At 45.6% G+C, this 13,433-nt stretch overlaps 1 protein-coding gene across 4 annotated transcripts; it reads right to left on the reverse strand.

Moving 5' to 3' along the window:
- Positions 1 to 3,819: 3,819 nt before the first annotated feature.
- LOC139421692 (splicing factor U2AF 65 kDa subunit-like) lies at positions 3,820 to 13,389 on the reverse strand. Of its 4 annotated transcripts, XM_071172799.1 has the most exons (13): positions 12,800 to 13,389; positions 12,321 to 12,383; positions 11,980 to 12,121; positions 11,305 to 11,343; positions 10,676 to 10,785; positions 10,337 to 10,488; positions 9,006 to 9,122; positions 7,870 to 8,008; positions 7,589 to 7,668; positions 7,137 to 7,277; positions 6,561 to 6,647; positions 6,039 to 6,290; positions 3,820 to 5,929 (listed from the first exon to the last, which is right to left on the reverse strand). In XM_071172799.1, exons 1-13 carry the CDS (start codon positions 12,846 to 12,848, stop codon positions 5,795 to 5,797), a joined length of 1,506 nt encoding a protein of 501 aa, XP_071028900.1. In that variant the 5' UTR covers positions 12,849 to 13,389; the 3' UTR covers positions 3,820 to 5,794. The 4 variants fall into 4 exon arrangements, with proteins under 4 accessions (XP_071028900.1, XP_071028915.1, XP_071028907.1 ...); XM_071172814.1 differs by lacking the exon at positions 12,321 to 12,383 and having other exon boundaries at positions 12,800 to 13,384; XM_071172806.1 differs by lacking the exon at positions 11,305 to 11,343 and having other exon boundaries at positions 12,800 to 13,380.
- Between the last annotated feature and the right edge of the window lie 44 nt (positions 13,390 to 13,433).

The following is a 13,433-nucleotide window of genomic DNA, read 5'->3' on the forward strand; positions in this document are numbered from 1 at the left end:
AAAGAAAGGAAGAGAGAGAGAGAGAGATCCGTTTATACCTGGTGCTAACATAGGTCCTTTGTCCTGATTGTTTACATTCTGATTGTGCCCAGATTTCCTGGTCCTTCCCTGTACGCAAATTAACTGAGTGTTATTCATTTAAAATAATATGTATTTATTTATTTTAAGACACACATATTGATGTCATAATTTAATGTTGCCACCTGTCAATGATTTTAGAAGGTGGGAAAATTATGATTTCAATTGTTTCTCTGTCCAGATCTGTCTACTTTACACACAAGACAAGACATCCAGACACAATGCATGTTTGACTACCCCTGGGGGTGGTCAGAAAGATCTGATCACAATCAGATCACAATGCGTATTGTTAATCGTCTACACCTGTCTAAAAATGTGGGCACAATCAGAATGTGGACCAGATCAGGGCAGATGATGCATGTTGTTAAAACCAGGTATAAATGGGGCTAAAGAAAGAGAGAGGCAGAAGAGAGAGATAGTCAGTGTGTGTTAAGGGGGTGGGGTAAGTAAAGGATATGGAAAGAGAGAGTAAGAGGAGAGGGAGCACTGGGTATGTTGGTTCTGTAGTTGATTAACTGTGTCTACTGGCCTCTGTCCCTCAGAATGTGTGTTTGTGTGTATCCAGGTCCATGTTCAAACTCAACTCTACATTTGTTTAAAATCTTTATGGTTTTGTCTTCTGCCATGATGACAGGCAACGTTTGTGTGGGTAAAAACATTGTGTGTGTGTGTGTGTGTGTCTATTTAAGAAAGCCAGCTGTTAATGACATTAAGTGGTGGCAAAGGAGGGGCCTCTGTACTGTTTATATGAGTGGAGGCCAAGGTAGCACTTCACAGCAATCCATAACACACTGTTAATCAGAGAGAGAGAGAGAGAGAGGAGATGAAGAGAAAGAGAGAGAGAGAGAGAGGGGGGGATTAGTGGAGAAAGACAGAAGGAAAGAAAGACAGAGAGAAACAAACTGCAACAGAATGACAGACAGAAACACACTGGAAAGAGAGCACTACAGAGGAAAAGAAGAGGTGGAAAGAAAAAGAGAGTGTGTTGGAGAAAGAGACGACAAGAGCAGTCAAGGTACAACTACATTTCATACAGTTTGCTTTTCTGTAGAGCTGCAGAACCATAGTCGTTGTTCTAAAGCAGAGTGGAACCCCATTCAACGTTCTGAAGACAATTAGAACTGTAACCACTATTCTAAAGCACAATCAGAAGCCCAGTCAGTGATCTATAGTACATAACCTCCCTTTAAGGAAGCAGAGTGTGGAGAGAGGTCCAGCCTGGTCTCATGGAAGTTCTCCACATGATCCAGCTCCTGCTCTGCTGTACTGCTCACAGTTTGGGTTACACATGACACGTGGCACAGAGAGAGAGAGAGAGAGAGAGAGAGAGAGAGAGAGAGAGAGAGATGCAGAGAAAGAGAAGTAAACATAGAGCGGGAGAGAGAGAGAGAGACAGAGAGAGACAGAGAGAGAGAGAGAGAGAGAGAGAGAGAGAGAGAGAGAAAGACAGAGAGAGAGAGAGAGAGAGAGAGAGAGAGAGACAGAGAGAGACAGAGAGAGAGAGAGAGAGAGAGAGAGAGAGAGAGAGACAGAGAGAGAGAGAGAGAGAGAGAGTGTCACAGGGAACTCGGCGAATGAGGTACGGGGCTGACAGGAATACCCCTCCCCCAGTCACCACTCATCTCAGTTCCTCACCACTTCCTGGGATTGCAGCATAACAACAAGCTTGTTCTGTAGGTGATGATTATTTTCAAAAAGTGGACAATATGCTGGGCATATCGGCTTGATGAATAGCCAAACATCCATTCAACTGGATTCATTTTCCTAGCACTCTGGGTGGGTGGGCAAGGGTCCAGAAACACGCAAGGCATGAGGGAAGAGGGGCTGTCAGATTTGACAAAGAAATGCATTGAATTAATGTGGTATCAATCACAAAAGGTGGCCTACAGTATTTCATCTTGCCTATGCAAATTAGCTTTCCTGTCAAAATACAATTATACTTGTGTAAACTTTTTTCTAGTTTACCTCTCCTCCCTCATATGGTCTGATAGGAAGACAGTGGTAATCTCAGGTCTTTTATAATACACGGTGTGCTGATGTGATCAACCTCAGGCTCTCATATACACATCACTCAAAGTTCTTCTGTCACCACCGGAGTGATGTGTGCTCACACTCACTCACACACACACACACACACTCATGCAAGCACGTACACCAAAACGCACGGGAGCGAGGACACACAACGAAACGCACACACACTGCATGATGTCATCTATAAGATATTCTATAGTTGAACTAAGGACTGCGTAGAAGAGTAAAAACACTAAATGTTTGTTTGATCTACTGCTCTGTGATGCCATGACAAGAGAAATCTGAACCTTAAACCTATGCATTTACAAATTGTGCTCTACTTTCACACACACAGGCACAGGCACACACATGCACAGGCACACACATGCACACAGCCTCCATCCCTTGATGTAGTGTTTAGAGTTGCTCTCTCCCTAGCTACTGCAGCGTTCCATCTTTCTGAATGAAGATCAGTTGGGAGGTGTGGTGTAGAATGACAATGACCAGCGCCAGTGGTGTAGACTTCCCACTAGAGGGCAGCAGTATAGATATACTACTGCAGCATCAGACCTGCCTGGGCTGGGCTCCTATAGTGGGTTACAATGGAAAGATCTCAATTGCATACTCCTCGCATCCTCTCTCCTTGTCTCCTTGTCTCCTTCTCAAAACCCTTTGGAGGAGAAGGTCAGAGGGGCAGGTCCTCTGGCTTTCCCATCCAATGGGTTTTGACGAGGAGACGAGGAGAGAAGATGCGATGAGTACGCAATTGAGATCGTCCCTGAGTCTCTATACTGATTCCCATTGGAGTAGGATGAAGTTGTTCCTTTACACTGATCTAAGGACAGTTTTGTTTTCCTTCTTGGGATTGGGGTGGGTAAACTGATCTTAGATTCTGTGCTTTCTGGCAACATCTACCTGCTTGGTTTGGAGGGATTGCACCATATTGCTGGCCTTCCTCAGTGGAGTGCAACGGCACAGACAGACATGGGATGTATAGAGACATGGTTCATTATTCCCACGAGTGTCATGTCTGTGCTGCACTATACACTTCTGTAGCTGTTCCCTCCTGAATAAGCCCCAGGTGAGTATAGAGGGAGTACTGAAGGCTGCAGTGTCAACCTGTTTTCATGCCACTTAGGCAAGCCTCTACCCATGAATACTGCTGACCAGTCAGCTCAGGTTTATGTGTACTGTGGTTCTGAATCTGTCACCTTGACATTTCAATGGAAAAACAGTCCAAATCAGTCCCATGTGACTCTGTTTGTAGAGCATGGCGCTTACAATGCCAGGGTTGTGGGTTTGAATACCATGGGGGACCAGTATGAATATGTATGCACTCACTACTGGAAGTCTTGGCTAAGAGCATTTGCTAAATGACTCAAATGTAAACATACAAGCCAAGTCTATTTGCCCTGTTAGTCAACTCCTGCTTTTCAGTGTGTGATATCCAGAGAGCAACAGAAATCCTGTTTGAGCAACTTTTGAAAACGAGAACTAAGTGGCACAGCGGTCTAAAGGCACTACATCTCATTGCTAGAGGCATCACTACAAACCCTGGTTCAATTCCAGGCTGTATCACAACCAGCCGTGATTGGGAGTCCCATATGGCGCTGCACAATTGGACCATCACCGTTAGGGTTAGGGTCATTGTAAATAAGAATTTGTTCTTAACCGACTTACCTAGTTAAATAAAGGTTCAATAAAATATTCACACTTCTATTATAAACTACATGTGGTTTTAGCCATTTTTTATTCCATTAATTCACATTTTCCCACCCAAAAAGATTAAATTAAAATGACATGGTAAGATTTAAAAAGCAAATTTTAGAAAGGGAGGAAGTCACATTTCACTGGTACTGCCCAACTCTAGGTCTGAACACAAAGCATCATGGGAACTCCCTCAACCCCAGTGTAACCAGTGGTCCTTGGAGTCGTAATGACAAAGGTTGAGGGAGATGAGGAAGAAGTGAGACCATATATACAGTTGAGGGGACAACCTTTTGATCAGTATGAACATTGTTGAACAGTCCAATAGAACACTTGAGAACCTGTCCAAAAGACTGCACCCCCCTTCAGTTAAAAAACCATCTGTTTAACATCTCCATCTCACCCTTGACAACAAACCCATTACTTAACAGAAGAGGTGTACAATCACACAATACTACCTGACTTCTATGGTTACTAAAAGCCTGATAACTTGGTCAAAGTAAATGGTGCATTTTATTTGTGGGCAGTAGAACAGGAAACAGTGGTATTAGTCTTTATACCTTTATTTTGTCTGCTGAGGTGAGAAGTTACACAAACACTACCTGGGCCAAAGAGATTTCTGTATGAGTGGTCCAATATTCTATAGGTAGGTTTGAAACAGGAAGCAAAACAAAAGAAACTCATTCCAGACAAAGCAATACAATAGTAACTTGAATATTGACTACAATCTCAAATCATTGTTACCTGAAAATACCAAAGCATAAAATGACTCCATGTATTGACAAACTTGCTAAGCACAGACATGAATGAGTACTCCACATATTTTACTCTCAAATGTGACATGAAAAATAACATTAAGGCTTTTAATCAGAACCAGATCAAGCCCTACTCAACACCAATCCAATATTTACCACTCACAATTCAAAAATAACAATTCAGAACTTCAAAAGTCTGCCTTTCCCCTCTCCCAGTCTCTCTTATGGGTAAGGGTAGGGTGTAGGGACAGAATTATTTTGCCTGCTAACAATGGCGATGGATAAATTCACACTAGATGAAAGGTTTCAATCCAAAAAATAAACAAAACCTTCAAAAGAGACACAGGCAGTAATAAAAACGTATGGTACTCAAACTCCGGCCCTGGTGACAATGCAAGGTGTGACAGTGTAAATATACAGTATTGGAACCACAACAGCTGACATTCAGATAAATTAGTCCAATATGACATTGGAGTTGGTTATGTGTAGTTACAGCTTCTCCCCCTCTCGCTACACACACAGGGAGAGGGGCTTAGTCTGATGTACATGGAAGAAAAGAAACGAGGAAATGTAAAGGTCCAAATCTGAGAAGGAAAATCACAAAACGAGGCCATTCCTGTCAATAGCTTTCCATTCTATCCTGTCAATAGCTTTCCTTCCCCCTTTTCACAACAAGAAACTGATCATGTTATCTACATTGGTGGGTCAAATAAAAAATGTCACCACCTCCCTCTCCCCATATGAAATGATGAATACTCCTGTCCATCCATCCATCTATCCACCACTCTTATAGAGTAGACCAGTCCACTTCCCCCTCTCTACACCTTCCTAAAGTACTTAAAACAGGCTCCCTCCATTTAAATACAAACCATAAGGTGTGGCAAGACCCCCCTCCCCCCAGAATGACCCATCTCTTTCTCACAAAGTATAAAAATCATTTACCCCTGTCCTGTTACTACACACAATTCACAAAAATCTTTGAACCCCCCCCCCCCCTCCTGGATTTCATCAGAATACAAACCCTTTATCTCTCCCTTCTCTTTTGCCCAATAGCAAAAGGATCCCCAGCCCCTACCCCCGGGTACTTCTCTGAACTCCACCTGGCCTTCTGATGGACTAGGTGAAACATTATGTCGCTCACACCTTTTCAGGTCAAAACAAGTGCCTAGGTGGTATGGGGTTAGGGGTCGATTTGAAATATGACAATCCACCCCCCCCTCACTATCCTCGTCTGTCGTCATCCTCTACCAGAAGTCTCGGCGGTGGTAGGCATCAGGGTCGCAGTATTTGGTCACCACCACCCGGTTAGCAAACTTCCTGCCCGTCAGACCCTGCATGGCCTTCTGGGAGTCAAACACTGACATGAACTCCACAAAGATCTATAGGACAGAGAGGGATAGAGAGAGGAAATGTAAGGAGGTTCAATGGAGATCATTCAAAAAGGCATAGTCATAAAGCTGAAGACAGACAGAAGCTTCTCTCTCTCACCTTGCCAGTGCCAGGGACCTCCAGCCCATCCACAGGTCTGGGGATCTCGATGCTCTTGACCTGGCCGTACTTGCTGCACTCGTCCCTCACATCCTCCACGATCTCCTCATATTCCTCTTCATCCACCAGCTCCTCCACAGCCACCATATTCATCAGACACAGCACCTCTGTGGGCAGGCCGGCCATCTGGGTCATTGAGCTGTTCATCAGGCCCGGCACCTGCAGCGTCACCGGGGTCTGGTTTATACTTGTCTGGAGGGGAGAGGGGAGGGTTGGAGAAGGAGTGTTGGTGGATACAGAACATGCCGTGAGGGATTGGAAAAGTAAAAACAAACAGCACAGACCACCCCAAGAGCACAACATATGCTCCCCCTCGTTTCTATCTAAGATCCCCTGCACAAGTGTATCTTTCTCAAATGTCCTGAAGGCTCCCTGGACCAGGCATTTCCCCTCTACCTTCTACTTCCCTCTCCACTGTAGCACACTATTCCCTGCCTGACCAGCTCCATCTCCCAGTCTTACCAGAGTGGCATTCTTGGATCCCACGCTGGCTCTCTGCACCAGGAGCTTTTTATCTCCCAGCTGCATGCCGTTGAGTCCTGCTATGGCCTGTGGGGACAGGGCATCTCCAAGTGGTTAATACAGCTGTCAATCAGCAGGGACAACACCCCAGGGTCTATGCACTTCTACACTATATATTGAAATTCTCCCTTTCAAGAACCCAATCAAAGGCTGAATTTAGGATTTTTACCTTTCTACAGATGGTCATTTTAAAAGGTTTTATTACATTTTTACTGCAATTCAGTTCAATCATAACAGATTACTGTGAAATATTGGGAGCGTAACCATATGAAATCACTTTGTCAAGAGTTATGTCTCTTGCTGCGGGGGCTAAAGTATGATATATGAAACACAATAATATCTCAAGAGCAATATAGTTCCCCTTTAACATTCATTTACATTTGTATTAATATGCAAGTCATTCAAAATGTGAAGAGATATTGCAAAAATGGAGAAAAAAGGAAAGAAAAACCTGGATCAAATCCAAAACCATGACATGGTGTGTGAAGAAGTAAAACAAAGGGGGTGGTTAGCTACCTGATTCTCCATGGTGATCTGGTCGTTCAGGTTGACGTCTACATACTCACAGAACGCATAACCCTTAGACAAACCTGTGGCACTATCCTTGACCAAGTTAAAGGCCTTGAGAGGCCCAAACGATGTCAGGAGCTCCTTCACCTGGAGAACACAGAGGGGGAAGATTACCATAGAGATCAGAGGGGAAACGATGGGAGGGACAGGGGAAATGGGAGAACAGTCAGACGAGGAGAGGAGTCGAACACTCTTTCAAGCTGTCTGGCTTCCATCAACAGTGTTATTCCAGTACACTGCTAACCGCGTCCAGCATTGACTAGGCATGTGAGGAAACAGGAGGTTTTCACTGGGCCAGACTGGGACGTCACGGGAGGTGAGCAGCCAGCCAGCCAGCCAGCATGTGGCTCCAGGTGACCTGGTTAGAAGGCTAAGCTGCTTAAGGTTAGCTCACTGACCTGGTCATCATTCAGGTAGTTGGGCAGGCCCCCGATGAACAGCTTGTGGGCCGAGTCAGGCACCACTGTGGACACCACGCCTACACAGATAGAGAAGGAGAGAGAAGTTATTTAAAGTCAACCAAACGTTGATATAAACAGCCTACATCCAGTCTGATTCTATAGAGACGGGTAAATAGTTCAAGTAGGCCAGACTAAGAAGGGTTTAAAGATGGACTAAATAGAGAGTGAAACAGCCAGAGAAGTTTGGACAGTAAACCGACAGACAGAGACAGACAGACCAGGCACGTAGACGCTGGGGTTCTCGCTCATGCCAGGCAGAGGCTGGTAGTCATGGGGACGGCGGATCTTCAGACTCTGTCCCTGGAAGATGATGCCATCGAACGCCATGGCCTGGGTTGTCTCATCCACTGAGCGGAACTTTGGGACAACAAACACAGACCAGGTTTTAGAAAGGTAGAGGGTTAACTTTCACCTGTCAGATTATTTCAGAAAGCTCAGATAAAAGGGCCGAACAGGCCCCCATTAACATCGACGGGGCTGTAGTGGCGCGGGTCGAGAGTTAAGTTCCCAGGAGTCCACATCAACAAACTAGAATGGTTCAAACACACCAAGACAGTTGTGAAGAGGGCACGACAACACCTATTCCCCCCTCTGGAGACTGAAAAGATTTGGCATGGGTCCTCAGATCCTCAAAACATTCTACAGCTGCACCATCAAGAGCATCCTGACTGGTTTCATCACAGCCTGGTATGGCAACAGCTCAGCCCCCGACCGTAAGGCACTACAGAGGGTAGTGCGTACAGCCCAGTACATCACTGGCGCCAAGTTTCCTGCCATCTAGTGTCAGAGGAAAGCCCATAAAATTGTCAGACTCCAGTCACCCAAGTTATAGACTGTTTCCTCTTATTCTGAGCGGCAAGCGGTACCGGAGAGCCAAGTCTAGGACCTAAATGCTCCTCAACAGCTTCTACCCCCAAGCCATTAGACTGCTGAACAATTCATAAAAATCACCACCGGACAATTTACATTGACCTCCCCTGTACACTGCTGCTACTCGCTGTGTTTGTTACCTAATGCAGTCACTTCACCCCCACTTACATGTACAGATTACCTCAACTAGCCTGTACCCCTGCACACTGACTCGGTACCGGTGACCCCTGTATACAGCCTCGTTATTGTTATTCTTATTGTGTTACTTTTTATTTTAGTCTACTTGGTAAATATTTTCTTCTTCTTGAACTGCACTGTTGGTTAAGGGCTTGTATAAGTAAACATTTCACGGTAAAGTCCACACTTCTTGTATTCGGCACGTGACAAATAAAGTTTGATTTGAAAAAAGGTCCTTTTGGACTATTGAGGAAGGTCACATTTCTTCTCCGGTATTGCGTATCGTCAAGTGGGTGTTGAGACCCACCTCGAGGAAGGCAAAGTTCTTGTCCTGGTTGATCTGAACAGCAAGGACGGGGTTCCCTGGAGCCTGAGTGAGACCACCCAGACGCATCTGAGCGTTGAAGAAATCCATCATGGACTCCTACACAGGTAGAGGGAGAGACATTGAGGTAATACTCTGGAAGACTCACTCCAACAACAGTATTTATTATGCACTCTGATCCCCCTGAGCTTGAAATACTAGTTGACAGAATCAGATGGCCCGGCACCTAGCCTTAACCTGACAGAATCAGATGGCGCGGCCCCTAGCCTTAACCTGACAGAATCAGATGGCCCGGCCCTAGTCTCATCCTGACAGAATCAGATGGCCCGGCCCCTAGTCTCACCCTGACAGAATCAGATGGCGCGGCCCCTAGTCTCATCCTGACAGAATCAGATGGCGCGGCCCCTAGTCTCATCCTGACAGAATCAGATGGCGCGGCCCCTAGTCTCATCCTGACAGAATCAGATGGCGCGGCCCCTAGCCTTAACCTGACAGAATCAGATGGCGCGGCCCCTAGCCTTAACCTGACAGAATCAGATGGCGCGGCCCCTAGCCTTAACCTGACAGAATCAGATGGTGCGGCCCCTAGCCTTAACCTGACAGAATAAGATGGCCCGGCCCCTAGTCTCATCCTGACAGAATCAGATGGCCCGTCCCCTAGCCTAAACCTGACAGAATCAGATGGCCGGCCCCTAGTCTCATCCTGACAGAATCAGATGACCCGTCCCCTAGCCTTAACCTGACAGAATCAGATGGCCCGGCCCCTAGCCTTAACCTGACAGAATCAGATGGCGCGGCCCCTAGCCTTAACCTGACAGAATCAGATGGCCCGGCCCCTAGCCTTAACCTGACAGAATCAGATGGCCCGGCCCCTAGCCTTAACCTGACAGAATAAGATGGCCCGGCCCCTAGTCTCATCCTGACAGAATCAGATGGCGCGGCCCCTAGCCTTAACCTGACAGAATCAGATGGCGCGGCCCCTAGCCTTAACCTGACAGAATCAGATGGCCCGGCCCCTATCTTTAAACTGTCAAGGCTCTATGGTGAAATGTTTTTCTTTTTACAAGGAACATGTGAAAAATGTAGGCGCAAACAAAGAAATTTAAAACCGCAATGAAAAATGAGGAAATAAAAGCTAGAATCCGTAATTTTTCTAGGCACACTGGTCCTCCTAAATAAAAATTCCAGGCCGCACAGCTACATATTCAGGCACATATGCGAGTAAAATTGCAGTACTGTAGAGCCCTGTATCAACTTCTACCTACTCCATCTCTCTGATCTCTGTCCCTACATCCATCCAGGAGCTAACTGACCTCTGTGATGCCGAAGGGGATGTTGCCCACATAAAGCCGACGGGCCTGTCTGGTCATCTGGCTTCCCACCACAGGGACGGGAGTGGGGGTCACGGCCAGGCCGTCTGGGGTCATGGTGGGCAGCAGGGCCGTGGCTGGGATCTGACCCGCAGCTTGAGGAGAAGTCACATGTTTAAAACAACATTCATACAGCTTCCAGAACAAGACAGTATTAGTAAGAACACAGTTAAATAGGAGGCCAAACGAGGGTCAAAGAGTAGAATAGAGTAGATAAAAATAGAGAGGAGAGAGAACAAGGAAGAGAGGAAGAGGATGATGAAGTGAGGCCTCCTCTCTTACCCTGCATGGCTTTGTACTGCATCACACTGATGTGTTCAAAGCCAGGAGGAGGGACGTCCCAGTACTTCTTCACTTTGTTCTTCTTCTTCGTTTCACGGTGCGGGGAACGACTGATGGAGAGAAAATAGGACAGGAGGAGTGAGGACAGAAAGACCAACAGAGGAGTGCAGGGAGAAACAGATGACATAAAAAGACAAAGAAGTCATTACTTGTGATGTCCTGTGAGTCAAGCCTTAAATAGACCTTTAGAGAAACCTACAGCTTCTCTTTAACCCATCTATGAGAAACACCAGGTTTACACTTCTGAATCCATGTTATAAATTATTATACCTTTTACAAATACAAGTGATTTCAAATGACTTACTACTTTTAAATGACATTTACAGTGGATGTCACAGAGCCCTACAAATCTAACCCATTATTACAGAGTTGGCCCTACAGTTTCATTGTTCTCTCTCCATAGAAACCCCTTAACGAAACCTTCCCACACAATGGTATACACAGGATATAATACGCTGTCGTAAACATGAGTGGATAGTACACAATCAGAGGAAAGATCACTTGCTAGAGTGACCGGAGTGATATTGTAATAATGCAGAAACAAGCTCTGTGTTAGTTTGCTGTATTACCTTACAGCAATCTCTTGGGGTTGTTGTTGGGATGGTGAGCTGAAATGACATTGGAAGGAGTTCACATTTCATTTCACTCCAACCCTGGTCACAGGTAGTTCCAATGAAGGAAGTGGAACTAGAGTGCAATTCGAAATTAGCCCCAAGCCACTGTTTGTATGAACTTCACATAGATGCTAAAGGATTGGATGGGTATAAGCAATATGGTCTTCTGCTGGAGCTCTCACCACATCCACTCCTTTCAGATCTACTAGTAGGGCCTAGGGATAGGGACCGATTTGGAATCTTCTACAGAACACTGAGGTCTAGTAAGTGTACGCTATGGCTCTTTCCACTAAAACAACTTCAGGGACCAGGTGTACAATGTTCAACGTGTGTGTGAACACTGTTAGATGTGAGTCTTCCTCCACAAACTTGCATCTCACTGTCAGGACAATAGGTGGGCTACCTCATACAGAGGAATAATGCTGTATATCAATATGCTTGAGAGCTTTCTATTTCAGATTGAAACTTTTTACGAGGTACAGTCAGTGTTGCCTGGGTTGCTTATTTTCCAAGTGTCCTGATACTGTTCACTCATCAGGTGTGCAGATAGCCCTACTCAAAACCAGTACCTGCACGTAACTAGGTCTCTTACACACCTGAGGGCGTGCAGTAAGACAATGCAGTAGTTACCTGCGTCTAGGTCTGCGCTCCTTGCTGTCTCCACGGCGATCCCTGCTGCGTCTGTCCTTGTCTCTGCTCCTCCTCTTCCTCTCTCTGCTGCGGCTGCGAGAGGGGGAGCGACGGTGGTGGCGGTTCTCCTTGTCCTTCTCCGCTGGAGGAAGGGAAAGAAAAGGGAAGGAACGGTGAAACAATAGAACAAGGGGGGGTGGGAGGAAAGAAAACAGAAAGGGAGGAAAGAAAACAGAGGGGGAGGAGAGAAAACAGTTGAGTTAAAATAATATAGTTATGCCATTAAACAGACGCTTTTATCCAAAGCGACTTACAGTCATGCGTGCATACATTTTACGTACGGGTGTTCCCGGGAATCGAGCGCACTATCCTGGCGTTGCAAGCGCCATGCTCTACCAACTGAGCTACAGAGGACCATAGAGATGGGGAGGAGAGAAGATGGTACAGGGGGCAAGAGGATTGACACCGTTACGTGTTTACGTTCATAGGATATAGCTACTGTATGGCCAAGAGATGTTAACTTTTCATGGATTAATATTTTAACTGGCAACTTCAACACATTCAGAGCAGGAAAACGTCAGCTGGCTCAAAACAGGGTCGATTAGTGACAAATATCGTTACTTTTAAACAATGGGTTAGCTAGTTATAGCCACACGAATGTGCCTGGGACGACAGCTGCGACAGTGTGGATTCTAGCAGCCAACGTTCCTACTAGCTAGTTAGCCAGCCCGCGCTCTTGTGTTGTGATGATATGCGATTGCTAACTAGCTAGTTTAGAACCTGGCTATAAAATATAAAAGTGATTAACTAGTTAGCTTACCTTGTTTGTTTTCAGACAGTTGTCTCTCGAATTCGTCGAAATCCGACATTGCCGTTTCTTATTTGCTAGCCCTAGCTAGTTAGTTAGTTGTGACTGTAAAATGGACGGGAATACTGAGCGGTCGCTAGCTTGCGAAAAAAGTGCACAGCACACTTAGTAAAATGCTAGCTAACTACACACCACCAATGCAACGGTTTAGAAATATCAAAATAAACAACTCCAGGTGAGTTAAAGATGTGGTTCTAGTTTACACTAAGAACTGAAAATAACTTTGATGAAGAAAACGGGTTATCTTGTGATAGCTAGTTAGATAAAGCAAAGTCCAGGCTGGGGCCTGTTCTTGAAGCAGTCGTGGTAGCGAGCTAATGCTAAATAGCAAGTCGAGTGAATAAGGATATGCTGGTACAATTGCACATCCAATGTTATGCCGTTCGTCCTGTTGATGTTGCAACGGTGTTTTGCGTCGTCCCAATGTATGTTTTTCAATTAAATGTATACAAGGAGAAAATACGGGATATGTTCGGTATGCCCGCTTTTTGCGTTTCGTCTCCCAGGCACCCCGTGACACCGGAAGTTGATATACACATTTTACTTTTAGCGCCCCCTTTGGGCCTGTAATTCAACCTACAAAACA

Source organism: Oncorhynchus clarkii, chromosome 2, assembly GCF_045791955.1.
Source record: "Oncorhynchus clarkii lewisi isolate Uvic-CL-2024 chromosome 2, UVic_Ocla_1.0, whole genome shotgun sequence".
In the NCBI taxonomy this organism is placed as follows: Eukaryota; Metazoa; Chordata; class Actinopteri; order Salmoniformes; family Salmonidae; genus Oncorhynchus; species Oncorhynchus clarkii.

Excerpts from the sequence above, each read along its gene's own strand:
- LOC139421692 (XM_071172799.1), bottom strand. The coding sequence starts at position 12,848 with ATGTCGGATTTCGACGAATTCGAGAGACAACTGTCTGAAAACAAACAA. Across the intron at positions 10,489-10,675 it reads GCAGTACAAAGCCATGCAGG|CTGCGGGTCAGATCCCAGCC; the intron begins GTAAGAGAGGAG and ends CTTCTCCTCAAG. Across the intron at positions 7,669-7,869 it reads CCCCAGCGTCTACGTGCCTG|GCGTGGTGTCCACAGTGGTG; the intron begins GTCTGTCTGTCT and ends CTATCTGTGTAG.